The sequence below is a fragment of the Lynx rufus genome, unplaced genomic scaffold, assembly GCF_022079265.1.
Source record: "Lynx rufus isolate CCGP_SWC_20201006 ecotype Redwood Valley unplaced genomic scaffold, mLynRuf1.p SCAF_12, whole genome shotgun sequence".
In the NCBI taxonomy this organism is placed as follows: Eukaryota; Metazoa; Chordata; class Mammalia; order Carnivora; family Felidae; genus Lynx; species Lynx rufus.
Genome location: NW_025814826.1, coordinates 53,604,175 through 53,631,951, shown reverse-complemented (window position 1 = coordinate 53,631,951; position 27,777 = coordinate 53,604,175). Strand labels below are relative to the sequence as shown.

General features: G+C 47.8%; 1 protein-coding gene and 1 long non-coding RNA gene across 3 annotated transcripts in view; both read right to left on the bottom strand.

Annotated features, from left to right (window-relative positions):
• Positions 1-806: 806 nt before the first annotated feature.
• LOC124507799 (uncharacterized) lies at positions 807-15,385 on the bottom strand. Its single transcript, XR_006961124.1, has 3 exons — positions 14,482-15,385; positions 3,429-5,120; positions 807-841 (listed from the first exon to the last, which is right to left on the bottom strand). It is a non-coding gene; the product is annotated as an uncharacterized LOC124507799 (long non-coding RNA).
• Positions 15,386-16,180: 795 nt separating this feature from the next.
• Positions 16,181-27,777, bottom strand: part of NSMCE2 (NSE2 (MMS21) homolog, SMC5-SMC6 complex SUMO ligase) — a 215,416-nt gene continuing 203,819 nt past the window's right edge. For both annotated transcript variants that reach the window (XM_047074179.1, XM_047074180.1), the window contains 3 exons: positions 26,389-26,489; positions 25,887-25,993; positions 16,181-18,070 (listed from right to left, as the gene is read on the bottom strand). In XM_047074179.1, the coding sequence (XP_046930135.1) occupies positions 17,953-18,070; positions 25,887-25,993; positions 26,389-26,489 (326 nt within the window). In that variant the 3' untranslated portion in view covers positions 16,181-17,952. The remainder of the gene's footprint in view (positions 18,071-25,886; positions 25,994-26,388; positions 26,490-27,777) is intronic.

The window sequence follows — 27,777 nt, the reverse complement described above, 5'->3', positions numbered from 1 at the left end:
GTGAACCAGTCCTTCTGTGGGCGTATGTTTTCACTTCTCTTGGGCAGATTCCTAGGACAAGAATGGGTAGATCACGGCAGTTATAATTTAGGTTTGTAGGAAACCGCTAAACTGGTTTCCAAAGTGGTTGTACCGTGTATATCCTCACAGTGTATACATGTCCCACTTACTTACTCCACTTCCCTGACGACACTTGGTATCATCAGTCTTCAACTTTAGCCACTGTCTTAGTCTGCTCGGGCCGCCATAAGAAACGCCGCGCACTGGGTTGTGTAAACAACAGCAACTTATTTTCTTACGCTTCTGGAGGCTGGGAGTCTGAGATTGGGGTGCCAGCCTGGTCCAGTTCTGGTAAGGACGCTCTGGTTTGCAGATTGATGCCTTCTGTGTCCTCACCTGGTTGGGGGCGGGGGAGGGGAAATGGAAAGAGAGAGAGAGAGAGAGAGAGTGAGCCATAACATCTGTTTATCTTTTGTTGACAAAGTGTCCCTTCAGATCTTCTGCCCATTTTGTAAATGTGTTGTGTGCTTTCTCGTTATTGAGTTTTGAGAGCTCTTTATATATTCTGGTTGCCAGTCCTTTATCAGATAATACGATTTGCAAATATTTTCTCCAAGTCTGTAGCTTAGCTCATCTGTCTCTTAAGAGTAGCTTTAAAAAAGCAGAAGTTTATGGGGCGCCTCGGTGGCTCAGTCGGTTGAGCATCCGGCTTCGGCTCAGGTCACGATCTCGCGGTCCGTGAGTTCGAGCCCCGCGTCAGGCTCTGAGCTGATGGCTTGGAGCCTGGAGCCTGCTTCCAATTCTGTGTCTCCATCTCTCCCTGTTCATGCTCTGTCTCTCTCTGTCTCAAAAATAAATAAAATGTTAAAAAAAATTTTTTTTAAATAAAAAAAAAAAGCAGAAGTTTTACAATTTTGATGCAACTCAACGTACCCATTTATGTGACAGGTTACACTTTTGAAGTCACATCTGAGAGTCTTTGCCTAACCCAAGGTCACCAAGTTTTCCTTCTATACTTTTTATTCTAGAGATTTCATAGATTTAGGTTTTACATTTACACTTATAATCTATTTTGACTTAAATTTTGTATCTGGGGGCGTCTGGGCGGCTCAGGCAGTTAAGCATCTGACTTCAGCTCAGGTCATGATCTCACGGTTTGTGAGTTTGAGCCCGGCGTCCTGTGAGCTCGAGCCCTGCTTCAGGTGAGCCCCTCTTCTCTCCCTCTCTCTCTGCCCCTTGTGGGATTCTCTCTCTCTCTCTCTCTCTCACTCCCTCTGCCCCTCACTCACTTGCACCCCTCCACTCTTTCAAAAAAAATTTTGTATTCCAGCACATGGTATGGCCCAAATTCACTCTTTAGCATATGGATATGCAAATGTCCCAGCATTATTTGTTGACTAGGCTATCTTTTCTCCACAGACCTGCCTCTGCACCCATGTAAAACAGAATCAGTTAGCCATACACGTGCAGGTCTGTTTCCGGACTCTCCATTTGTCTGTCATTCCACCAATACCACACCGACCTGACCACTGCAGCTTTGCCATAGGACTTGGTTCTTTTCTTTTCTTTTCAATATTTAATGTTTATTTATTATTATTATTATTTTGAGAGAGAGAGAGAGAGAGAGAGAGGGGCAGAGCATGAGCAGCAGAGGGGCAGAGAGGGAGACACAGAATCCCTGAAACAGGCTCCAGGCTCTGAGCTGTCGGCACAGAGCCCGATGCGGGGCTCGAACTCACGAACCTCGGGATCACGCCCTGAGCCGAAGTCAGGCACTCAACCGACCGAGCCACCCAGGCGCCCCTAGTTCTTCTCCAAAGAATGGTTCTAGGTCCTTTGCGTTTCCATATGAATTTTACTATCGGTTTGTCAATTTCTCAAGTAGAAACAATGTGGTGAGTTTCTGTCCCTGGTGGTTGCTCAGGAAACCGTCCGGGACTTTGGTGTAGCGTATTCACATCACTCTGGCGCATCGTGGTTTCCTGGGCTTTTCCACGTCCTCACATCAACTCTCAGTAGCCCTGTGACAGAGGCCGGGGCAGCTGGTGTCCCCCACTGTACAAGGAAGACTGAGTCTCAAAGACAAACAGCGTTCCCTGTGGTCACCACCATGGTCACACTGCTCGCGAGTGGCAGAAACGGGTTTTGAATGCTTGATGTCAGGACTCCAAATCCAAGGGCTTTCCGTGCTACCCTGGCCTCTGAGGAGGGGTCCCCAGTGTCTCCTTAATAGTCTAAAAGTTTAATAAAGTGCACAAAAAGAGGCACTCATTGTTTTGGTTACTTAAAAAAAAAAAAAAGCAATTTCGGATGTTGGTGCCATGCAAATGTATTTCCGTTGCCCTAATGTGAACGCTTTCCTCTCTTCTGCTTAAATGTGGGCGTCTGTCTTAATAGGAAAACCATATGTCTTTGTTCCCTTTTAACTTTCTTTCTTGGCAAGAATACCGCTCCACGGAGGAAAAGGGAGAGGAAATGGGGATACATCACAGAAGGAGGGATTCCGGTTTGAAGTAAGAAAGAACTTCCAGATGGTGAAGGTTGCCAAGCCCTGGATGAGAATGCCACAAAGAAAGACCGCTTCCAGCCTGGAAATCCTGAGGCCCACCTCTCCCCAAGGAATCGTGATGGAAACTCTGTCCTGGGTCTTCCCTCTGAATGCGTTCTGCCTGGGACAGTCACGGGGGCTCCGAGGCGAGCCCGCACTGCCAGCGGGACCCATGAGGGAGTGGAGGTACAGTGTAGGTAGCAGTTCTGAAATACGGGTTTTCTTTGGTGTCGGGTCCCCTGAAAATAATTTCCGAGATGGAGATTTGCATGCAGGCGTGTTGGGTGCGCTCTCGCGGGCAACATCTGGTTGGGGGTGGGGTGGGGTGCGGAAGAAGCAGACTGAGCAGAGGAAACAGACTGGGACATCGACGTAAAAGGCAGCTACGACAGAGGCCTCAGCCTGTCTGAGCCCTGGAGCTGGCGTGGCCCTGGAGAGTTTGCGAGCAGCTCGCCGCCAGCCCGTTACCCTATTTGCATCTTCTACGCCTTCCTCTGGCCCTGCTGTGTCTCTCCCCTTGGCCCTCGTCACCCCCACACCCCTGCATTTGTTCCTCTGCCTTCATTGTCCACGTCCCCTCACCTTTTGTCTGTTTTGTTCACTGCCGTAACCCTAGAGCCTAGCTGGGCACATAGCACCCGTTCAACACACATCTTAAGATGAAGCTACCGGTGCGCCCGGGTGGCTCCGTCGGTTGGGCCTCTGACTTCCGCTCAGGTCACGTCTCGCGGTTCGTGAGTTCGAGCCCCGCGTCGGGCTCTGTGCCGACAGCCTGCTTCGAATTCTGTGGCTCCCTCTCTCTCTCAAAAACAAACGAGCGTTAAAAAGTGTTGAAACTCAGAGGACAGAAGTGCAAATCCAAGGCGATGGCGTTGCCTACCTTGTTGGCGCGAGGCCTCCATCTCACACACGTGGGTCCCCAAGTTTGCGGGTAAGTCTGTCGGGTGGACCCCCTGGAAATGGGCGCCATTTCCCACAGCCTGCGTGGGGTGCCTCCCAGGACAGCTTCGGAAGTGGGTTGGCTCTTGCCTCCCCCACTGGGGTTCACACGCGGCCTGGTGGGGCTGGGAGTCCGGGAGACCCAGGAGAGGCTGCTTGCGAGGGGCCTCGCAGAGGAAGCATTCTTTGTCACTAGGAGCCTGCTCTCATGGCCACTGCCGCATCCAACTTTCTCATTCGTGCTGTGAGCAAACGGCCTGGATGGAGAGCGGTGCCCCGACCGAGCCCTGGTCTCACTTCACCCTCCCGGCCACCGCTGCAAGGTGCCAGGGGCCCCCTCCCTTCGTTTCAGGGATGGGGGCCCAGGGCTGGGAGGGGTCAGGGACTCGCCCCCCAATCCCATGGCCAGTCTTGGGGCTCCTGGACGGGGCTCTAGCCCAGAACGGCAGGCTTCAGCCCCGTCTGTCCCCGGGCAGTTTGGGAGGGAGCGGCGTCCAGAGAGGGTGGGAAGCTGGTGGTCTTGAGCTCCGAGTGCATCTCCTGCCGCCCTCCTTGGTCTGGGCGGGGAGAGGTCAGATTTGCGCCCTGCACAGGTGCAGCTCCCCCATTGCTTCCTCCGTCAGCCAAAGCCCACGTTTGGGGTGGCTCTTAGTTGGCTCTCCTGGGCGAGAAAAGGATGGTACAAATGACTCCGTCTTTCACTTCCCAGACCCCGCCCAGTGCACTTTTAAGATGTGGAAATTTTATTAAATCCCTGAGCACGGCTTCTCTCTACATTTTCTGTGGTTTAACTCTCCCTGGGTCTTTTTGCTTATGGTTTTGGCTTTCTCCCCACCCCCCCCCTTTAAACCTGAGAGTTTCTTTCTCCGTTGTCGCTTAAATGAAACAAGTGCTAACATTTCTGGTATTTGCTATAGGCCTTGCATACTCGGGAAGTGCACACTGACCTAGCAACCAGTGTGTCCCTGGGTGCGCGAATCCCCAGATCTCCAGTATGAATCTGGGTTCTCTTCTCCCTGACCACCCCTCCCCTTCACTCCTTCCTCTTCGGTCTGGCCTCAGGACCTTTGCTCATGCTGGTCCCCTGGGAGAATGCCTTTGCTCCCTTCCATTTATCCAAATCGGTCCTCCTCGTCGCCACAGGCAAGTTTCCCAGTCCGTAAAATCCTTCTGACCACTGTAGCTCCTCTCCTTCCTCCTGAAGGACTGTGTCTGCCTCACGGATCCGGCAGTGCAATTCAATGCTGTGCAATTATCTTTGAAAAAGACTAAAATAACTGCAAAGATATGAATATGTATTCTAGGGAAATGAACTGCCCCACCCTCAAACCTGGTTCCTCCCGCCCCTGCCCCCTCCCAAGGTAGCCCATTATGAGTTTGCTTGATACTTTGTACTATTTCATTCTCCTTCATGCACACGTATGCAAACAAAATGCATTCGCCTTGAAAGCAGGAACAGGGGCTGAGGCGTCCAGCCAGGCTTCTGCTATTCCTGTTCTATTTCTTCGACATGTGAGGTCCCCCTGGATCCGGACGGCCCAGGAGGCAAGCGGAGCAGAGGGCAATCCCTCCTTTTCACAGGTGAAATCACAGAGGCGCAGAGAAGTTGATGGAGTCACCTCAGGTCACAGAGCTAGTAAGAAAGAGAGTGAAATTGGAACTCACGTCTTCTGACATGCCCAGCTGTTCTGGGAAACCAACCCAAGGACGCTTGACTTCCCTAAACCTCACTCCCCGAGTGCTCAGAGCTGAGGTTAGCTGAAAACATGTCGCAATCCCTCGTCACTCTCCGCGCAGCCAAACCCGGGTTCTCATCTGTGACTTGATATGTGCCCTTGGGTGGGAGCTCCTTTCACGCCTGTGGTCCAGGATCCACATGGGTGAGTCATGAGCCGTCATCAGCCAGCTGTCGCCTCACCTTCAGCTCCGTGAGGTGTGAAGCTTGTTTTCTTTTGCTGGCGTAAAGTAGTCACCTCGGACACAAGGCGGGGTGTAGGACACGGCCTCGAGGGCAAACACAGACCCACAGCAACAACGGATTTGTAGAACGCAAGCATGCAAGCACTCCCCGGGGCCAAGAGCTGGCTTCCCCCTAGGAAGCTCCCATGCATGACAAGGAAGTCACCTGCCTCAAGGAAACAGATGGGACATGCTGGGGAGCTCACGGCTACTGACCCAGGGGAGACGAGGGGTGCCTGGCCGAACTCTGTGGGCGTGAGCCAGGACGGGCAGCCCCGGAGGCTCAGAAATATTCCCCGGCTCACACTTCTCAAGTGAAACTCGGATAGGTGGTCAGCACGAACCAACCCCTCCCGGGCCTGCTCTTTCTGCCCATGCGTGCTGAAATCCCAACCGCAGCGGGCGGGCGGGCGGGCCTCGATGATTAATAGTCCAAGCTTCGTGCTGGAGCCAACGCGCTCTCAAGGGACTTCTTTATTTCAATGCTGGCAGCGTGTGGAGGGAGGTTCTTAGGGGAACCTGGTGGGTGTGGAATGGCTTTGGGGGCTGGCCTGGACCCCTAGTAGGGCTCCATGCAGGAGTTGCCCAAAGGGCCACCCAGGATGATTGTAGGGGCCTCAAGAACATCTATTTCTTTCATTTTGGTAATTACGTATTCACTTTAATATGTTTAAAATATACTTAGCACATCCAGCCTGTAATTTCATGTAATTATGTATTTTCACATATATTATTATTTAGGAGAAGGCTAAATTCTTTTTTTTTTTTTTTTTTTTTTTTAGAGTGACTTGATTAGAGTAGAAAACTAAGCAAATAATAACACAGGCTACAAGTCGATACGGCAAAACCTCTGATGGGGGAGTTGGAACAACTGGAGTTTTGAGAAACACTACTTTCTTGGGGAATCCAATATCCACGCCAAAAATATCAACGGAGGCTAGATCCAGCTGAGGGGGATGGTTGCAGATCTCTTTCAGGAACCACATTGGTCTATTTCCATGCTTTCAATGTATATGAACTTTTGGAAGGGGAAAGGTACGTGAGAGGTTTTTTGTTCCAGTTTGTTTTAATCAAGACTTTGACGTATCCGAGGCCCTGGGGATTGGAGATGAAGAGATGCTGTCAAGGGGGTAAATTAAAAACAACCCATGAGGGTCACCTGGGTGGTTCAGTTGGTTAAGTGTCCAACTTCGGCTCAGGTCATGATCTGTTTGTGGATTCGAGCCCCACATTGGGCTCCGTGCTGACAGCTCAGAGCCTGGCGCCCACTTCGGATTCTGTACCACCCTCTCTCTCTGCCCCTCCCTCTCTGTATCTCAATAAATGAATAAATGTTTTTTGTTTTTTTTTTTTAAAGAAAATCCATGAAGTGAAATCTGAAAAGGTAGGGAGAGAGTGATGAATGGAATTGAGATGAATTGCATCACAAGGCTTTCTACTCATCAGACTATTGTTTATTTTTTATTTATTTATTAAAAAAAATTTTTTTTAATGTTTTTATTTATTTTTGAGACAGAGACAGAGCGTGAGCAGGGGAGGGGCAGAGAGAGGGGGAGACGCAGAATCTGAAACAGGCTCCAGGCTCTGAGCTGTCAGCACAGAGCCCGACGTGGGGCTCAAACTCACGGAGTGTGAGATCATGACCTGAGCCGAAGTTGGACGCTCAACCGACTGAGCTACCCAGGCGCCCCCAGACTATTGTTTCAAAAGAAAAGAAAGACTGGGGCGCCTGGGTGGCTCAGCTGTTAAGTGTCTAAATTTGGCTCAGGTCACGATCTTGAGGTTTGTGGGTTTGAGTTCCGCATCAGGCTCTGTGCTGACAGCTCAGAGCCTGGAGCCTGCTTCGGATTCTGCGTCTCCGTGTCTCCCTCTCTCTGCTCCTCCCCTGCTCGTGCTATGTTTCTCTCTCTCAAAAATAAAATAAACATTAAGAAAGAAAAAGATGTAAGACTTTCTGTATTTACCTACAGTCTTTTTGGAGCTTTTGACACAAAAGTGTGGTGTTTAGATAGCTGTAACTCTAGTGTGTGTGTGTGTGTGTGTGTGTGTGTGTGTGTTCTGTTTGGCTTTATCAACTCAACATTAATAACTTTGCGTGCCAGGTGCATACGATCTCCACATGGAGTGTGATTCAGAATCCGCCAAAACACTTGTTAAAATGCAGATTGCGGGGCCTTCCTCCCAGGATTCTGACTCAGTGGTCTAGAGTGGGGCCTGGGCATCTGCATTTTAGCAAGCTCTTCAGAGTGTCTGATAAAGGGGCTCCTGGACCTTACTTTGACAAACCTTGGTGCGTAGGAAATACACATGATTCAGCTGTGGACCCCACCCTCAAGAGAACACGGCCAAGGGAGGGAGATGACGTACCCATAATAAATCATAAGGTAGAAAGTACCTCATGTGGTAGGAGAACAGAAATAAAGTACAAGACACAGAAATAAAGTACAAATAAAGTATGGTGGAGCTCTCACCACCATCACCCAGCCCATGGGTGCCAAAGCATCCTGTTCCGGAAGGTTCCATGCTTGTGCCGTACTGTATTTCAACCAACCTTAGTCTTTTCTTTCAATTCTTTTTTATTTTATTTATTTATATATTTTGAGAGAGAGAGAGAGAGAGAGAGAGCGCACACAAGCAGGGGAGGGGCAGAGAGAAGGAGAGCCAGAGTCCCAAGCAGGCTCTGTGCCATCAGCACACAGCCCGACGCGGGGCTCCAACTCATGAACCATGAGATCATGACCTGAGCCGAGATCGAGAGTCGGGTGCTTAACCAACAGACCTTGAATATTTACTCATAGCATTACTCCTCCATCTGGCAGAGAATCATTTCCATGATCTAGGCTCTTATCTTTCATTTTGGTGAAGGGTGTTGGGAAAAAGAATAATATTTTGCGGCATGTGAAAATTTTAGTCAAGTTGCAGTGTCTCTAAATACAGTTTTATGGGAACACAGCCACCATCATTCATTCACGTCTTGTCGGTGCCATACCTCCATGCTGCCACGGCACAGTTAAGTAGCTCCAACAAGGAACAGATGTCCTGCAAAGCTGAGAATATTTAATGGCTGGCCCTTCCCATAAAAAATTGCCTACCCTTGCTTTTGAAATTTGCTTTGGAGCATCATTACAAGGAGGAGAACATCCTGTAGTCCAGGGCTAACTTTGCCCCACTCTGGCCAGTGGGAGAAAGAACATTCTCAGGTCTGTGTGAGTTCAGATGTGTGTTCTCTCTGATCTTCTGGGAGGTTCTTTCCTCACCCCAGGTAGCTTCTTCACTGGCACAAGCTGATGATGGCTTAGCTGAGGACTCCAGGGGGACCCTCTGAACATCTCCAGAGCTCCCTCTCTGGGCAGCTGTCTCCTTTCCAGTCCTCTGCTCTGCAAATTCTAGCTGCTTGCCTTCCCTGAACCTTCAGCTCTGTCTCCTCAATAAAGACTGACCACCAGGGCTCCTGCCGGATCCCCCTCTCTCTGAGGGGGCCCAGGGACTCTCTAGGCAGTAAGCAAGGGCAGTGTCCAATGTCCTGTTGTCCAACATCTGAAAAATCATAGATGTTGTCCAGATTTTTAGTTGTAAAAGATGAGAGGGCAAATCCCATGCCTGTTTGTCCATCATTGCCAGAACGGAACTTAGTAGTTCAAGAGGTGAGTGTAAATTTACCTTTATAGCAACAGCAATGCAACAGGAAAATAGTTAGCATTTTTATTGGCGATAAAGTCACAGGGACTGTTAATTATACTGCAGTTTATAATTGCAGGAAATGCTAAGTTCCGATTAGAGATTAGTAAAAGTAAAGATGTAATTTTTTCCCCCCGTACTGATTCATAAACCTTCTGAATTTTATCCACAGTCCCCTGGGGGCCCATGGTTTCCCGGATGAGAGCCTTGTGCTAAGATGTAACAGTACTTTTTCTTCTGAGTATTGAAGATCCTTTCATTGGCCCTCTCGTAGCACTTAGTGTCAATTGTCTTGGAGCGTATTCCTCACAAAGTCCCCTGTTTGGTACAAAACAGAAGCCTCAGTTTTTTTTTTTTCTCTGTGGCAACAACATTCCAAATCCTTTCTGCATAACACCCATGTTTCATCATCCTTAGCCTGGTTTTTGCTGTTCTCTAATCAGAGACTAATCAGAGTCTCTGTGTTCTTTGTGAACTGTGGTGACTAAAAGTAGCCTAGAAACTCAGCTGGGGGCTCCCATGCAGAGCCTAATGGCCGGAGTGTCCCTGGACGGTGAGTGACAACCTTTCTCATACATTCCAGCAGCATACGGACTCCGTCTTAATGGCCTGCACTTCCGGATTGTATTCCGTTTACGACGAAGGATGGCCATCCTTGGGTTGCTTCCTTTCAAAATTGTATCTTGCTTTTTCTTTTTGTTTTAAAACCAGTTCTGTATTTGCTCACTAAAAAAATTCCCACTCAGGGTGCCTGGGTTAAGTGGTTGACTCTGTTGTTTAAGTGTCTGACTTTGGCTCAGGTCATGATCTCGCTGTTCATAGGTTGGAGCCCCGCGCCGGGCTCTGTGCTGACAGCTGGGAGTCTGAAGTCTGCTTCCGATTCTGTGTCTCCCAATCTTTCTCTGCTCCTCCCCTGCTCATGCTCTCTCTCTCAAAAATAAATAAACATTAAAAAATTAAAAAAAAAAATCCCCACTCAATGTTCCTTTCTGTGACCAGAAATGTTTATGGCATCGTTACATTGGGTCATTCTGCCATCCGCTGAATGATTACGAGGTCATCTTTAGGGACTGAATTTTTTCCTTCCCAACAGCAGGATGAACAGAGAACAGAAATGGCCAGAACTTTTACTCCATTATACTTAAAAAAAAAAAAAAAAAAAAAAGTAGTCTCTACCTGAACCCTCTGAAATTCAAAAGCTCTCAGTAAGTAACCTTTCTTTTCATGGCAGTTAGTTACTTGCATAGATTCAGTAAGACTCTGTTCTCCTTGTAACAGGACACCGTTGGAAACACTGGTTATTTTACCAAGGCTTTGACTGGAATGTCGTATTTGAGACCGACATTCATAGACTCAGATAAGACCAAACAGTTGTAAGGAATTCTAAGGTTGACTTTATGAAGCATGAAGCCAATAAGGCCCCCTGGAAATGTTGGCCGGATACGTCACTTACGGAGTTCCCAGCATCCTCTCCAGGTGAGCACAGAATGTCCCTTCCCGGCAGGTGCAGGAACCTCAGGATATCTTGGGGACCTCGTGAAGAGGAATTCGCCCAAATTGACAGGTGTTGCAGGCATGTCTGTTGGCAAGTACTTGGCCTGGCTTCTGGGCCTGGAGAGGCTACTAAAAGTTCAATCTAGATTCCTTGTAAAAAGTTCCAGCAAAACAAATTTTCAAAGATCTACGTGACCAATCGCTGTTCTGGCTGAGCTTATGTAAACAATTAGGCCGAGTGTGTTAAAACTGGACTTGATCTACAAACAAATTAGTCTTGATTCGGCTATCTCTGGAAATGAAGGCTATTCGAGAGAAAAATTCTGTTTCATCAACGCACCTCTACGGATGTTAAATTCTACTTCTGGTGGTCTTTAAAGGTTTGTTGCTTGCCCAAACTACACGACTCGAGGTAAGCTTCAGAGAAATCGTCACAAAAACTCATGTAGAGAAAATGGTTGTGCCTGTTGTCCTCTGGGTCATTCAAGAGGACACAGACATTTGAGTTACAAATCTGAAAAACCCATCTGATTCCCACTGCCTGTTCCCACTCCCATCTGAAGAGGCGTCAAGGCAGACATCTAAATATCTTCTCCCTGGCAGCACTGGGTTTGTAACCTGCTCTAACCATCAACCTACAGTTTTCTTGTTTCTATAAAAGTACCTCTTGTTAATTACCTGACGGCTTACTAAGCAAAACAGAGTCTATACAATGGTTAACACCACCCACTACACAATCAAGGCCTTAAAAGACTCTCAAAATAACATTATATTATTAAACACTAACATAACTCAAATGCACGAAATAATTTTACAAAATAAAACGGCATCAGATGTTTTCACTGCTGCACAAGGTAGAACTTGTGCTCTCATAAAAACGAAATGCTGTGTATACGTTCCAGATTACCGCAAAAATCTTTCTGAGTCTCTAATTGACAAGCACTCGTATTGGTGCTTTAAATGATCCCTCTCTCCCTTTAATAATTGGTTAAACTCCTGGACTAAAGGAAGGTTTTTGTCAACTGTCAAAGGACAGATTTGGGCTTCTTCTTTTGGTTAATTTAACATGTTTTGCTGTTTTCTCCCTGGTCTCTCCACTCCTTCACTGCCACAACTTCAAGCCAACAGATGATCCTTTCTGCTAGGGAAAACTCCCATATGTTATCAGCTCTAGATACAGCTGCCTGAGGCTTTCCTAACTCCTATTAAATTCTCAACTGACCAACCTTGACCCATAAGTAGGGACGTCTCTACGCCCCTATCTAGCCGGAAGAAGCTACGGGAGATGAGACCTTCCGCTTTCAACAACCTTAAAGATTTAAGGATCAAAATCGCTCAGGGGGGAAAATGATGAGGGAAACAAAGGCAAGAAAAATGTAGCTTAAATTAAATTTCCTTACAGCCTGCAGCCCACTGACAGATGTCAGACGCCTGCAGGGTGAACATTCCCCAAGACCTTTATGTGTGTGCCTTAATGCGTACACTTCCTTTAAAAACTAAAAGCAACCTTATCTTGTCAACAGTTAAATCTTCAGGTCCTGTGAGACCCTGCTTTCAGCATACAGAAATCCCTTAAAAACTAACTTTATCTCTAACCACCCCTCCCCGCCAAACCTAAAAGGATATAATCAGTCGCTCCTCAGGACTCCAGTGCAGCTCTCTGCCCTTGGGTCCTATCACCGTGCTTTAATAAAATCACCTTTTTGCATAAAATAAAGCCGTTAATTAGAACTATTGGTTACTATTAGTGACCAATGCATATAAGATACCTACACAATAGGGACATAAAGAAAAAGAAATAGGTAAAATTAAGCTCCTTAGGGCTAAGTCTTAGCTTCTCGTTAAACCTTAACAGTTCCTTAGTAATTGCTACTTTTTTTTTTTTTTAAGTTGATTTATTTTGAGAGAGAGGCTCTAGTAGCACAGAGCCTAACTCAGGGCTCGAACTCACGAACCGTGAGATCACACAACCTGAGCAGAAGTCGGCGCTTAACTGACGAGCCTCTCAGGCGCCCCTAGTAACTACTACTTTTTAATCCTGTGTTTCTTCAGCCTTGATTTCCCGGTTGAATTTAGGGCGCCAATAGCTTCTTATAGCTGCTGGCTAGTTCCAAACGATCACGAAGAAAGCGCTCTCCTCCCTGACCTGTAAAGCAATCTCCACTCAGCTGGTTTGGAACATTTATATGCCATAAAATTCACTGTTGGAAGAGTTGAATTCAGTGACTTTTAGAAAATCTCGAGGCGTGCAATCCAGTTTCAGAACACGTCCTTCACCCCAAAGCCATCCCTTGTGCAAGTTACTCTCCATTTCCATCCCCAGCCCCAGGCCACCACGAATCTACTTTCCGTCCCTATGGACTTGTCTTTCCTGGACATTGCTTTTCTTCTTTTTTCTAAAATGTTTATTTATTTTTAAGGGAGAGTGCGCCAGCGCCTGTGCAATCGGGGGTTGGGGGTGGAGAAGACAGAGAGAGAGGGGGACAGAGGATCCAAAGGGGGCTCTGAAATGACAGCAGAGAGCCCGATGCGGGGTTCGAACTCACGAACGGTGAGATCATGCTGAAGTCAGACGCTCAACTGACTGAGCCACCCAGGCGCCCCTTTTCTGGTCACTTCATATAATGAAATTAATTCATACACTACATGATCTTTGTGCCTGGCTTCTTCCACGTAACGTAATGCTCAGTCCCACAGGATAGTATGAGCTCGTAAGTTCTCCACTCCGGCTATCTCCAGGTAGTATCCGACCGTGGCCATTCCTGCTTTTGTTTATCCGCTCACCAGCTGGACAGTTGGATTGTTTCCACTTTTTTCGCGATTATAAATCACATTACTTATGAACGTTCACACATGAGTCTTTGTGCAAACATGTTTTTACTTCTCTTGGGTAGATACCTAAGGGTGGATTTGCTGGGTTGTGCAATAAGTTTATGTTTAACACCTTTTTTAAAAGGTGTGTGTTTATTTTTGCGAGACAGAGAGAGAGAGAGAGAGAGAGAGAGGAAGAGAGAGGGAGAGAGTGGGGGAGGAGCAGAGAGAGAGGGAGACAGAGAATCCCGAGCAGGCTCCACACTGTTCAGCACAGAGCCCGACGCGGGGCTCGAACCCACAAACCGTGAGATGATGACCTGAGAGGATGATCAAAAGCCAGATGCTGGACTGAGCCCCATGTTTAACACCTTTTCAAAAAGCCCGACTTTTCAAAGTGGCTGCACCGATTCCCATCTCCCCAAGCGAGGTAGGAGGGCTCCTCCTTCTGCTGTTGTAACTGCTTTCCTTTCAGAAGTGAGTCCCTTCTTCGGAGTCGGACACGAGCCGGCAGGCAGATCTCCCAAACGAAACAAGTTTCCAACAACACCCTCACGATTCACTCCCCATTCTCCCAAACACGTTTCACAGACTCCTTAACTTGGTCTGAGTCTTGGTACCCGATTTCCTAGTGTTTGGTTACTCAACAATTTTCCTCTATTTCCTTTCTCTGTGCCACCACCGTCTATACACGGTGCTCACATGACCTCTTATGGGATTTATTTTTCAAATATCCGTCTGCCTCAACTAGACACTAAGCCCCCTCCGGAGGGGAGATTTTTGTATCCAGAGGCTAACACAAAACATGGCACAGAGCGGGCCTTCAAGAGTATTTGTTGAATGAGCAGTTGAAGAGGTGACGTGCACGTTTGGTTCAAATATATACTAATTTCCGTATCAGCCTGTTTTCCATCAAAAGGGCTTATACTCCCTTAGGACCTGTTCACTGAACACATGACACAGAATCTTAAGAGTTTATGGAAACCCTGGGGAGAAGCCCAAATCTTTCGGTTCACCCGCAAACTCTAAGGCCTGGAGGGACAGTGACTCACCCAAGGTCGCCTGTATGTGCCAGGCGGGAGTACCGGGGCGAGCCGCTCCCAGAGGAAACCTGCCGTCAAGAGAGGGGAACCGGAGTGCTGGGGAGCCGGGGGGATACTGAGGCAACAGGGGGGAGCTGGTCTGTGGCAGAATCCTGAGTGCCGGGCCTGAACTCCACTCTGTAGGAAAGGAATGAACGTTTTTGAGTAGGATGTGAGATCGTCCCCTCGGTGTTCTAGCAGATTAATATGGCGAGGGGGCAGACGGGAGGTCAGAGAACGGTCTGAGCGTGAAACAGAGAGGGAGCGCCCAGACTTGGGGGGTCTGCCCGGGGATGACGGGGTCTGTGAGCCTGGGAAACGGAGGTCTCAGAACTGGGAATAAGGAAGGTGGGGCAGACGCGCAGGTCTGATCACGTATGTGTTCTCCGCAGCCCCGGGGGGCAAACGGCCTCGCGTGTCAGAGGGCTGCTTCTGCACTCACCGTTCCAGTCCAATGTGGGCTCTTCCACGCACAAGCGAGTGACCTTGGGCAAATGACCTCATGACTCTGAGCCTTGGCCTCCCCATCTGTGAAACAGGGGTGATAACAACCTCCTGGGATTGTGGGGAGGATTAACTTAGGTGATACATCTGAGGTACTTAGACCAGAGATGAGTCCACGGTGGCCTCGGGGCTTCCTCCTCCTGTCCTCGCGTGAACTTTCAGGAGGCGACTGGTGGGCAGGAAGCCACACTCACTGGGAACTGCCTTAAACCGGACACCCTGTGTTTGAAGTTCTACATAAGGTAAAGGATAAACTGTCTTATCTTTTGGAGTGTGTGGAAATGTTTTAAACTTCACTGGAAGTTACTTTCGAGGAACTAGAATTTATTGTTATTTTTATTTATTTATTTATTTAAAACAAAAATTGTTTTAATGTTTTTATTTATTTTTGAGACAGAGGGAGACAGAGCATGAGCAGGGGAGGGGCAGAGAGAGAGGGAGACACAGAATCCGAAGCAGGCTCCAGGCTCTGAGCTGTCAGCGCAGAGCCCGACATGGGGCTCGAACTCACGGAGTGTGAGATCATGACCCGAGCTGAAGTCGGACGCTCAACCGACCGAGCCACCCAGGCGTCCCTCGAGGAACTAGCATTTAAAAAAAGTCTTTTTTTTTTAATATTTATTTATTTTTGAGAGAGAGAAAGAGAGAGAGTGTGTGCAAGTGGGGGAGGGGCAGAGAGAGAGGGAGACGAGACACAGAATCTGAGGCAGGCTCCAGGCTCTGAGTTTCCAGCACAGAGCCCGACACGGGGCTCGAACTCAGGCACTGCAAGATTATGTATGACCTGAGCCAAAGCCGGGCGCTTAATCGACTGAGCCACCCAGGTGCCCCAAGGAACTAGCATTTTTAAAAAGATGCCATGTGCATACAGTGGTCTAAGTCTGAAATGTCACATACGGGAAAAAATTGATTTAGCTACAATGTCTTGTAGGGTTTTCAAATGTCACCTGCGGGGCCTTGGGTGATCTCACATAGGACTCTGGGGCCTCCCTGGCAGAAGGGGATAGAAACTCCTCTCGACTAGAGCTGCTCCCCTTTTAATGAGCAATACGAGTTCATTGAAGAAAAGGTTTCACTTTTTTTGGAAAATGCTTGTAACAGAAATTTAACAAATATGTTAGGACAACCAAATGGCAAATCTTCAAAGATGAAAATAAATTCTATATAAAACTTCAAATTGTTTAACTGGCTAGACACATTCATGAAACATAGCTTCTGAAGACTAAAAAAGATGGAAAAAAACCTCACAAGATACGAAAGGCTGCACCTCTTCCACAGCGGAATGGTGCTATTTGGCATTTTTCGAACGGATACTGGTGTCCACACCAATATTCTGGAATTCTCTTTAGAAAGAGTCGGGGGAAAACACAAATCAAATCTTGGGCAAGTATTTCATGCTTGTCGCTATCTGTTTAGGAAACAAAGTATTTCACAAAAGAACCACATTCCATGAAAAGTCTGTTTGTTCTCGCTTAAAACATAATCATTTCCTCAGGAAGTCTGATTCAGACGAAGCAGCTTAAGAAATTCAAATTGACTTGGTTTGTAGACAACCGAATGTCATCCTCCTTTCTGAATTCCATGAACGTGTTTTCAAAATTAACTCTGCCATTTAGACTAGGCATTTAAACTCAACTATGCGTTATTTTATGGCCTTCGCTGCCTAGTAGACGTTAACTCCGGCTAATGCACCTCTTTGCATACGTGCATGGATATGCTTGTTTATTTACGGAAGCTTCATGTTTTAAATGTGGTCTTTGAATAGACTTTTAGATCTAAATAAACCAATAGGGAGGAGGAGAGTACAGGATTAAGAATTCAGACTCTGGGACTAGGGCTACCTGAGGTCTTGTCCCAGCTCAGCCACTTACGAGCTCTGTGGCCTTCCACGGGCTCCTTCACCTCTCTGTGCCTCGTTGGACTTATCTGTAAAGTGGGAATAGTAAGTGTACCCCTCTCATCAGGCAGTGAAGACTACAGGAGTGAACATAGATATGTTAACTTGGAACAGCACCTGGAACACAGTAAGTGCCCAATAAATGTTAGCAATTGTTAACGTTTCTCGGTTTCCTCGTGTATCTGGTTGATAAAAGGTTGCTACGGAAATTATTAATAGATTAGCACTCTTCACACAATTCGAATATATCTGAAGATATTCAATTTAAAGGCCTGGCCGGTCCTCCTCAGTCCACAGACTTTCAGGGCCAAAGGGACACCAGAGAACATTTCGCTTCACATCTCCACTTCATGGTTGAAAACCCCAAGGCCCAGGGGCATGAGAGCCACCGAGCGAGGCAGAGACCGTCAGGATGTGGTTGCTTCTGACGATACTTTAGGCTCTCAGAGGGCTGTGGTGAAGTTTCCATTAAGGGCATCAACTACCATTGCCCTGATAAGCCAGTTACCGGAGCGTTCTGGGCTGGTCAGAATGACAAATAAAATCATTTACATATTTGGAACTGTCAGTAGACAAAGTAAATTTGCTTTATAACCTCAGGCTGTTATTTATGATGCTGATAGACAATGCTTGCACCTGGGATGTTTCTATACGTTTCCACGTCAATATCCTTTGAAAGACGTTGTTCAGTTAAAACTATAATAAAAAAAAGTCTGAAATATTAGGAATAGAAAGGCCTGGCCCCACCATGCCTGCACCATTGGAACAGTTTACACACCGGGGGGTGCACGGATAGGGCACGCCGCAGGTAACCAAAGGTTTATTTCAAATTATAGGACACTCAAAAATAAACAATATAATACGCTTGAAGTTTTGTTGTGACATAGAAAAATGCTTCTGATTACACTTAAAACCTTCGAGTTTTACCCCAACAAAGTATACTTTGCAGCCAGTCGAAGTGCTCTGACAAGCACCGCTCTCTCCAGATGGCTGGGGTAGGAGGTAGGCTGCAGACATCCCTGTAGGGAGGTGTGTTTGTCCTACTCGGAGTGACGAGTTTTCTTCTTGTTGTGGCTCTCGATGGCCCTTCTAAGTGCTTCATCCTGGATGAGGTCTGACATTCTCACATCTGTGTGGCTACAGCCAATTTTGGGGCAACTGGAAAGGATAAGAAGATCACTTAACTTGAGGCCTTCAGCATGAGCTTCTCTCACATACGAGTATTTCAATGAAGACATTTTACCCCAAAGGAGCATGTCTAAGAAATGAGGACTGATGCAAACTCACTCATTTATTCCCCGAGTACCTACTGGAGTCAGGCCAGGTGCTGGGGGCATAGGCCATGGCCAAGCAGGGCCCACCTTCCAGTGGGGACACAGATAACCGATAAGTCACCAAAGAGTGCTGGCTATACGTTTATTCACGTTAAGTGCTCTGAAGGAAAGGAAGCAAGGTCAAGGAGAGAGTGCGGGGTGAGGCTTCTCTAGCTGGGTCAGGGCAAGCCTCACTGAGCAGGTCTTATCGAGAACAAGTGCTGTGTGTGGCCCAGGCAAAGGCAGGAGCCTAGGAGGCAGCAGCTTGGTGGCCTGGAGTGAAAAAGCAAGGTCAATATGGCTGAAACACCCAGGGCTAGAGGGAGGGCATTTGGGGAGGTCGGAGGGTCAGGGGGCCTTTGGATTTTATTTTTTATGTATTTTTAAAAAATGTTTACTTTTGAGACACGGGGGGGGGAGAGAGAGAGAGAGAGAGAGAGCGAGCACGCGCGTACAAGTGGGGGAGGGGCAGAGAGAAGGAGACACAGACCTGGAAGCAGGTTCCAGGCTCCGAGCTGTCAGCACAGAGCCTGACACAGGGCTCGAACCCACAAACTGCGAGATCGTGACCTGGGCCGAAGTCAGACCAGGCGCCCCTAGATTTTATGTGAAATATGAAGAGAATTTGAGAGTCTGAGATCGGGGAGGGATGCCACTTGGTTTATGTTTAGAAAGCATGGCTCTGGCTGCTTAATGCAGAAGACAAGCAGAGTGGAAGCAGGAAAACAGGAGGGCCTTGGGCAGTCCGGGCGAGAGGGCGGTGTGGCCGAGGCTGGTGGCAGTGGCCAGCTTCAGGGCAGAAGCGGACACAGAACCTGTAGGACTCGCTGTTGGGTCGGAGGCAGAGCGTAAGGGAAAAGAAGGGCTGAGCTTCGTCAGAGTCTGCCCCCCTCCCCTGCCCCATGGGTAACTGGCAGCGCCCTTTATCTCTAAAGAGAACGACTGGAAAACCAGGCTGGGGATTGGGATGGATCTAGGAGACCCCGGTTGGCATATATATTCCCTCCGAAATGCCCACTAGTCCCTCCCGGAGGGAGACTGCGTGGGTTGGTGGAGACTCAGGGGAAAAGCTGTGGCTGAAGAAATCAGCGCGTGAGTCACCCACGGAGGGGGAGGTGCTTGACGCCATGGCTGTGTTTAGATGTGGTCTCCTCTGGGGGCAGTGGGCTGCATGAAGTCACCTGGTTTCTTCTGTCTGGACTTAGGGTGACCCGGTTTTGAATTTGGCCAACATCTACTGGCATTCTGAGCCTCTATTCCCTCAGATCTGAAGTGGGGGCAGGATTCCTATTTCCCAGGGCTAAAGGCAACTCGGTGCCTAGCATCCCTGATCATCATACTTCTGATACATTTTGCTTTTTTTAAAATTGATTTTAAATTTATTTTTTATTTTAGAGAGCGAGCGAGCAAGCAAGTGGGGTAGAGGGGCAGAGGCGGGGAGAGAGAGAATCCCACCCACCATCCTGGGATCATGACCTGAGCCGAAATCAACAGCTGGACACGCAACCAACTGAGCCACCCAGGCACCTCTCTTCCATACATTTTAAACTTGCTGATCTCTCGGTCTCTTGCATACACCTACTGTATGCATGCTGCACATTCGTGCATGCATTTGACCTTCTGTGTGGTCCGTCCTGTGCTAGGTTCTAAGCACCCAACTGTGAAATACAAATGTAGGTTCCTGCCCACACAGAGCTCCAGCCCAGTGGCCTGAGACAACTCTCCGAAAAGCACAGGTATATTAAGACACGAACTAACAGCTACAAGACAAGAGCAAAAATAACAAATACAAGACGAAAGACATAAACCAGAAGGGGAAGAAAGTTGACTGCGGGAACTCATCTGTCCAGTGGTAGGAAGCCCAGCTTTTCAACATGAAGGAGAAACATCTTCTGGGCTTGTGCCTTATGGACCAAGGCGTCTTTATATAAGAAGGGACAAAGAAGTGTAATGGACAATATGCTTGCTAACAATATTTATTTTTAAAAATACTGAAATGAGCCCCACGGGGGCAGGTACGTGCGCTAAAACGTGACTATAAAAAGGCCCTCACAGGACAGAGGACCGGGGTGATCTGCCCAGGGATGCCTCCTTCTGGAGACTTGGCTCTGTGTTAGAGTAAGGACTGGGGGCACTTGAGAAAGGTCTCACACTGGTTTCCCAAAGTGAACTGTTTCGTCAACCGTGACAGCCAACAGCTGAGATTATGAGGATATAGACACTCACGACACACTCAGACGACATGTGCTGGGGTCACCCTCGCTTCATACTGACCAGCCTGGTGGACACGTACTGTCACGGTGGGCCTGGGTCTCTTCCCACTTCCTAGAACCGAATCTCTAGCACCTACAGCCAGATGATGAATAAGCGTGGAGGGGGAAGGGGAGGCTGAGGTGGGGAGGACTTCTGGTGACAGCAGGGGCCCTGTGGGGGAGTGCGAGGACTCTGAGAACGTCTGATGGGGTCAACTGCACGCTCACTGCTGAGCCCGCAGGCACATTCTTCTCAAAGGACAAAGGATGGAGCCCAAGGTGACCTAGGTCAAACAGAACTCTGACCTCACTGAGGGGATCGACTCTGGGCACAGAGGCATTGACCAAAAAGCCCTCCCAAGGGGGAACTGATGGCCTCTTGATACAAATACAGGCTCAAGAGTGAAAGAGACGTGGGCTCGAGTCTCCTGGCTGTGACCCTCTGGGCAAGTGGCTTTACTTCCTGTGCCCCAGTTTCTTCTTCCATGAAGATGAGACAGAACGTAGGGTCGCCGTGAGAGGTAAGTAGGATAATGTATGATGAGGGTTATGGAACTGGCTCAGATGTCACACAAACGGTTTCTGCCCTCGTCCATGGCTTCAGCTCCCAAGAAGCCCGTGGAGAGGAGGTAGCCCACTGCCGATGCTGGCGGGCCACGGGCGGGCCACGGTGCATGGGGCGCTGTGGCAGGATGAATGAGGGCATTCCGCCCAGCATGAATGAGGGCTCAGGGAGACTTCCTGGAGGAGAAGATGATGCAGGAGCTGGGGGAGAACCTTGTTTCTCACCCCATCTCGAATAAACAAACACAAGTTTTTTAGCTACAAAGGGTAAGATGAGGCCATAATGACGTGATACTGAATCAGGGCACTCCTTCTCTGGAGAAATAACACTCTACAGAAGCATTAATTCATTAATCCCCAGGACATCCTGGTGAGCAAGCCAAGTGTGGCAATACCCAATCCCAAGTTCTCGCGTCATTGCTGTGCAGAAGTCAGACCTACCGGCCTCAAAGGAGAGGCTGGGTCCTGAACTCAGGTCACTGAGGGCAGAAGACGCCACCAGAGCAGTGGGCAAATGTGCAAGTGTCTACTGAACAAACAGAGCACGGGTCTCAGGGGTCCCAGAAGGCGGCAGGGAACCCTGGCCTCAGTCTCAGCTCAAAGGTACAAGATTCTGAGTCTTGTGAGCTCTTGGATCTGGGTCCCGAGAATTCCAGGGTCCAATTCAGCTCTAAAAGAGGTCTACGGATATCTCTGGAAGTCTGAGTGGGATGGATTCCCATCATACCTAAACACGCCGAGTAGCTCTGTCCTACATCCTCTGAGTCTCAAATAATGTGTCACCGAGCAGTGAGGTAAGTAGTAACACGGACGTTCTCGACCTTTATAACCTGACTGCTGTTTGTTTAGCGTTCTGTAGTTCAAAAGGAGCCTTCTCTTAAGTGGTTTGCTTCTCCACTGCCAAGAAATGTCCTGGTCCAGATCTAGACTGGAATTTCTCCGCTGCTTCTTTAATCCTAAAATTCCATGAGACGTTACTGTCATTTCTACTCTGCAGGTGAAGAAATTGAGGCCCTGGGAGGCGAAATGCCCCGTGGGCCAATGGAGAGAGAGAGAGAGGCCCTTCAACGACACAGTCCCAGTCAATTTGGTTTTATTCTACATGCTGTTCAGTGTGACTGTTTGTTAAACACGGTTCCTGCTCTTTCACAAAAAAGGAAAAGAAATGACTGTGGAACACTGGAAATATGTTATTAATATGAGACTCACAAGGCGGCTTTGTCAGTAAGAACACACCCAGCCCACTTATTCAGGAAACGGTTTTAACTGCTGTATTTTGTGAGGGCTACAGTCGCCACAATTTTATTCCTCCTCGAGCCGGTGGAGAGGGGTCTTTCCAGAGGCTGAAGCATGGACAGGAAGCTTCAGTCGGTGCCCAGTAAGGAAATGGACTGGAACCGCAGTCTAACAAGACGTAAACTAGAACCATCTAGGAGGGAGAACTGAGATGTCTCAAACTGGATGTGTCACAGGCATTTTTAAACAAAGGGGACCCAGAACTGCTCGTCACGCTCACATGCATCATGGGAAATGACAATACTTCATGCTCACTCAGGAAGCTCTGGAGTAGGTGATGAAGAGGCCCGGCAGTGGTGATCTGCTGCTCCCGCGATAAGCAGCCCCCCCATCTTCTTCCTCTCTCGCCTGGCTACGTCTCAGACGGCTTCACTGGGGTCTTCTTCCTCGGACTCTCTTTTCATTAATGAGGGAAGCGCCTTTCTGAAGGTCCATGTGGGGGCCCCGAGGCGGGTGCTGAGGGGGGTGAGGCTGGCGGAGCAGGGCTGGCCTGGCGCTGCCCGGAGCCAGGTCACAGTCCTGTCCTTGCTCTCAGTCAGCTGTCACGTGCCCCGAGCTGCCCCTCTGGGGTTGGGCTCCTCTGTACCAATAACCTCACAACGACATCTCGAGCTCAGAGCTCTCTCCTTGGTCCAAAACGCCACGTGTTCTGCACCCCCTGGACACTTCCAAATGGCTGTGTTGCTAGGACTTCAAGGTCAGCATGACCCCCAACTGTGCCTCTCACAATCCTTCCTAAATGTGTTCCGCGCTCCCGCCCTCTCAGTTGGCTAATGACCCCCAGCCCCCTCCACCGCTTCTGGACACCAGGTTTATTCATTTATTTTTTTAAATTTTTTATTTTTTAATGTTTATTTATTTCTGAGACAGAGAGAGACAGAGCATGAGTGAGGGAGGGGCAGAGAGAGAGGGAGACACAGAATCTGAAGCGGGCTCCAGGCTCTGAGCTGTCAGCACAGTGCCCGACGCGGGGCTCGAACTCACAAACCAGGAGATCACGACCTGAGCCGAAGTCGGTCTCTCAACCGACTGAGCCACCCAGGCGCCCCTGGACACCGGGTTTAGAATCGACAGTCACCCTCCGCTCCTTCCTCCCTTCGACTCTCAGTTGCCAAATCCTGCCAGCTGTGCCTCCATGATGGCCCCATTCTCGTTCCCTGATACCTGTGACTCTTGCCTCAGCCAGGCTCCCATCACCGTAACTTAATCTCCTGCAAAGGCATCCTCACCGACATTGTTACCCCACGCCTTTTTAATCCATCCCTTGAACTGTACTGGAGTGACTTCCTAAACTCCAGCTTGACTCACCTCATTCCCTCAAAACCCTGCAATGTTGTCTCGTGCCTCTAGAATAATGGCAACAAGGATAGTGGTGGCGGTGATGGTGTCTTCCGAGTCCTGCCGTGGACCAGGGGCTTTCAAGTACTTCACGCAGATCTTCCTCAAATTTCAAACACACCAGTGAGGCCATTACAACTATTACCACCAATTTATAGACGAGGAAACTAATGAGATCCCAACCTTTGACGCCTCTAAGGGAATCTTTACACCACTCTCCTCAGGGTTATTGTCCACGGCATCCTTCTATTTTTCCCTCTAACATACAGTAACTACAACCGCTCCTTCTGATCACCAAGGAGAACAGGCTCTGAACGGGGCAGGCCTCTTGGCTAGAAGGACTCTTCACCACTGTCCGACGTCCTTCTCATTTGAGGCGCTTGGGTGGCCCAGTCGGTTGAGCATCTGACTTTGGCTCAGCTCACGACCTCACACTTCGAGCCCTGCGCTGGGCCTGCTTTGGATCCTCTGTCCCCACCCTCTCTCTGCCCCTCCCCTGCTCACACTCTCTCTCTCAAAAATAAATTAAAACACAAAATTGAAATCCTTCTCATTTTTTCAAGGCCCAGTCAAAACAGTACCTTCTCTGTAACTCTCCCGCATTCCTTCCACTTGGATTTAACTGTTATTATTAAGCTATGAGAATCTGCAGAATTTGCCCTAAGTTATAGAGAGGTATGACAGAAAAAAGAAACTTTTCTAAATGACAAATGTTACTCAAGTGCTCAAATAGCACGTATACCTCGAAAGAAAAAAAAAAAAAAGCTAAAGGATATTAGAGAGTCAAACAGGTAATTAAGAAGATCCATTTAAATGTGAGCCGGGTCTTGTAGTCACTCTCCCCGTCCAGAGGCTCATGAAAAACGCACGTTGCTATCAGTGCCCGCCCTTCCCGCATCTGACCCGGGAAGAAGATCACAAACTTTAAGACAGACGAGCTGTGAAATGGGACTATCTGGGAATAGCAGTTCTTAGCAATTATCATTTTAACAAACTAACAGTTTGTTTTTCCGAGAACGAACACAGAAAAAAAGTCAGCAGAAAGGGAAGGCTCAGACGTTCAGAAGCAAAAGGAAATTATATTCACAGGGAATCTGGAAGGTTGACTAGGGAAATACAACGTCTCGACTGGGACTCAAAAATGTACTCGAATGCTCTCAATTTTGCAACCGGTTGGCCATTCTTCTAGAGTAAATAGGGTAAATGACTTGACTTAGTGACCATCAAGATTATGTACAGTCTCAAATACCCTATCTCTGAGTCCACACCCACAGGAGGAGTGGTGGGGAATTCCAATTCTGGGTCTGGACCAGCAAATTTCTGGGTGATGGAGAAGGGAGCTACACTTCAAAGTGACTGTTATCAAAAGTCCACTGAGACCTGGTCACACCTGCAATTCCATTCCTAGGACAAACCTGTGATAAGAGCACAAGAAATGCCAAACTGAATTATAGCTAGTTGGGCCAACTCAGGATTCCATACTGTCACAGGAACACAGCCATGGTCCTCCCAGGTTGAGCGCCAGAGGGGTAGGAATGTACAGGTGGGGGGTAGAAATATATATAAAACAGGTGTAAGAGGAAGATTCTCCAAACATCCCAATTAAGAAAAAAATTCTCACGGAAGTGACCCAAAAATTCACTTGAACCTTTTGGGAAGCTATGTAAGTAATTAAAGATGCGAAAGGTTTTCCCTGACAATTAAATCTTGATCAGACCTCTGGATACAAATCTTATCTCAGAACATCTTAAACAAATTACCTGTACTGCAGGATGCAAAACAAACAAACAAACAAACAAACAACCTCCCCCCCCAAAAAAAAAAAAAAACTGCCATTCTTTCTTGGGTGAGTATACACGGAATGGGAAAAAGAAATCTTTCAGTATCAGAGTCCTCCTTTGTTTTTTTTTTCAGGCTATAGCACAATTTCATAAAAATTCCTCTTATTTAATGATGAACATGCCACCCGAGTCCTTTCTCTCCTGTTTCGAAGGTGTGGCTGAAATTTCTTTAGCTTCTTCTGGAACAGACTACTAATTTTTCCGTCATGTATTGTTTTTCCAGAAAGCCAGCTTCCATGTTTATACTCTGAGGGAGGTGAATGGGCTTTAGCGGGGGGGAACATTTAAGTATCTTTTCCTCTAGCGTGAGCATACCACCTCTGACTGACCACCACTGGGAAGGCTCACTTCCCTTCCTGCATCGACTCACCAGGCCTTTTTCTTCCGCCTGTGCTTGGACTCAATCATGCGAACAATGGCTTCCTCTTCATAGGTGTGGCCACACACTTTATTTTTCACCGGTTTCTTCATTTCCACCTGCAATCAAGGAGACATTCAGCTTTTAGGAATGATAATGAGCCACTTCCAGTAACTTCTCCAAGTCACCGAATTATTTGGCACTGTTTTTTCCTCATCTTGGGGCTTCCTATGTTTAAGCTCCCCATCTCATGGCTTTAGATAATTGTTAGGGCAGATGGCCACAGAGGAAAAGGCAGGGAGACCGTGCATGGCTCCGATGTCAGTTGGCCTATGGGTCAAGAATTTCTTCCTTGATCCCTCAGGGCATGGTTGCCTGAAAAGTCTTGGACCTTTCCTCTTGGACCTCATCACTCTCCTTTCGTCCCTCCTTACCCTGGATGTAAGATCAAGTTAAAAAGCAAACAGGAGTCTTTTGCCTCTTTGTCTTTCTGGGAAGGAGGAGGAGATGGTACCTGTGTAATGGGGCAGATGAAGTTGGTCTGGCTCTGGGTCACAATCATATCTTCATCAACTCCTTCTGTTCCATCAACCTCTCTGTCAGCTTGAAGACCATCTAGAGGGAAAAAGGGAAGTCGCTGAGCCTCGTTGGTCTAACAGTGTGCCAAGGACAGGAAGGAACGGAAGGAAGGAGGTTAACTGTTTCCCAGTGTCTGCTGGGAACCTTGCTGGGCACTTGGATGCACGTTAACTCTTTTGCTCTTGAAAGAATCCTGCAGGGTAGGTAGGATTCTGCCCATGTTTGATCAGGAAACAGATTGAGAGCAGTGAAATAGCTTTTTCAAAATGACAGAGAATTAATTTCTGAGGGAGTACTGTCCAGTAATCAAGAGTGTGGCTTTGGAGTCAGAAGGACCTGGTTATTTCTTGCACTTCCAGCTAAGGGACCTTGGGCTGGCAAGATCTTTTTTGAAAGCCTTTACTTTATGGCTCTGGTGAAAAGATTAAAAGAGGCGAAGAATGTAGTATGCTTTGCACAGCCCCTGGCACAAGGAGACACTCAATAATAAATGGTTACTACTGCTAGGTAGCTCAGGGGTTCTCAAACCTTTTGGTCTTAGAACACTTTTATACTTCTAGAAATTATCGAGGACCCCCCAAAATTTCTTTGGGGTTATAGTTATCAATATTTGCCATAGTAGATATTAAGACTGAGGGTTTAAAAAATATGCGTTTATTAATTCATTAAAACAAAAAGCAACTCCAGGGGCGGCTGGCTGGCTCAGTTGGGGGGGGAGCATGTGACTCTTGATTTTGGGGTCACAAGTTTGAGCCTCACGTTGGGTGTAGAGATTACTTAAGCAAACACAACTTAAGTAATTACATTTTCCGGAACAACAACAAAAAAGGGTTAGAGATAAAAGGTGGCATTGTTTTTACATTTTTGAAAATATCTTTACTGTTTGGCTTAAGACAAGATAGTTAGCCTTTGATATGTGTGTATACATCTAGTCTGTCGTGATATCACGTTGTGCAGCCTCTGGAAAAATACACTTACGGAAATACAGTGAAAAAGACAAGTGACATCTTAGTATTATTATGAAGACAGTTTTGACCTCATGGGTACCCAAAAAGCTCTCAGAGAACCCTAGGGGTCCCTGGCCCACACTTTGAGAACTGCTGAACACATGCCTGGTAGGGCTGCCTTCGGATAGGTTATTTGATTCTGAAATCTATGTTCTGTTCATTTCGTCACGCTTGCCCCTCACTGAGATGTTGGGTGGCTTCTGAACAGGATAACGAGACTAAGTCTCTCATGTGAAAGCTTTTCTTTCTGGAGAAGGGAGACGTCATTTTGCACAAACATCAAAGATCAATAGCTCTTTAAACACAAGTGTTGATGG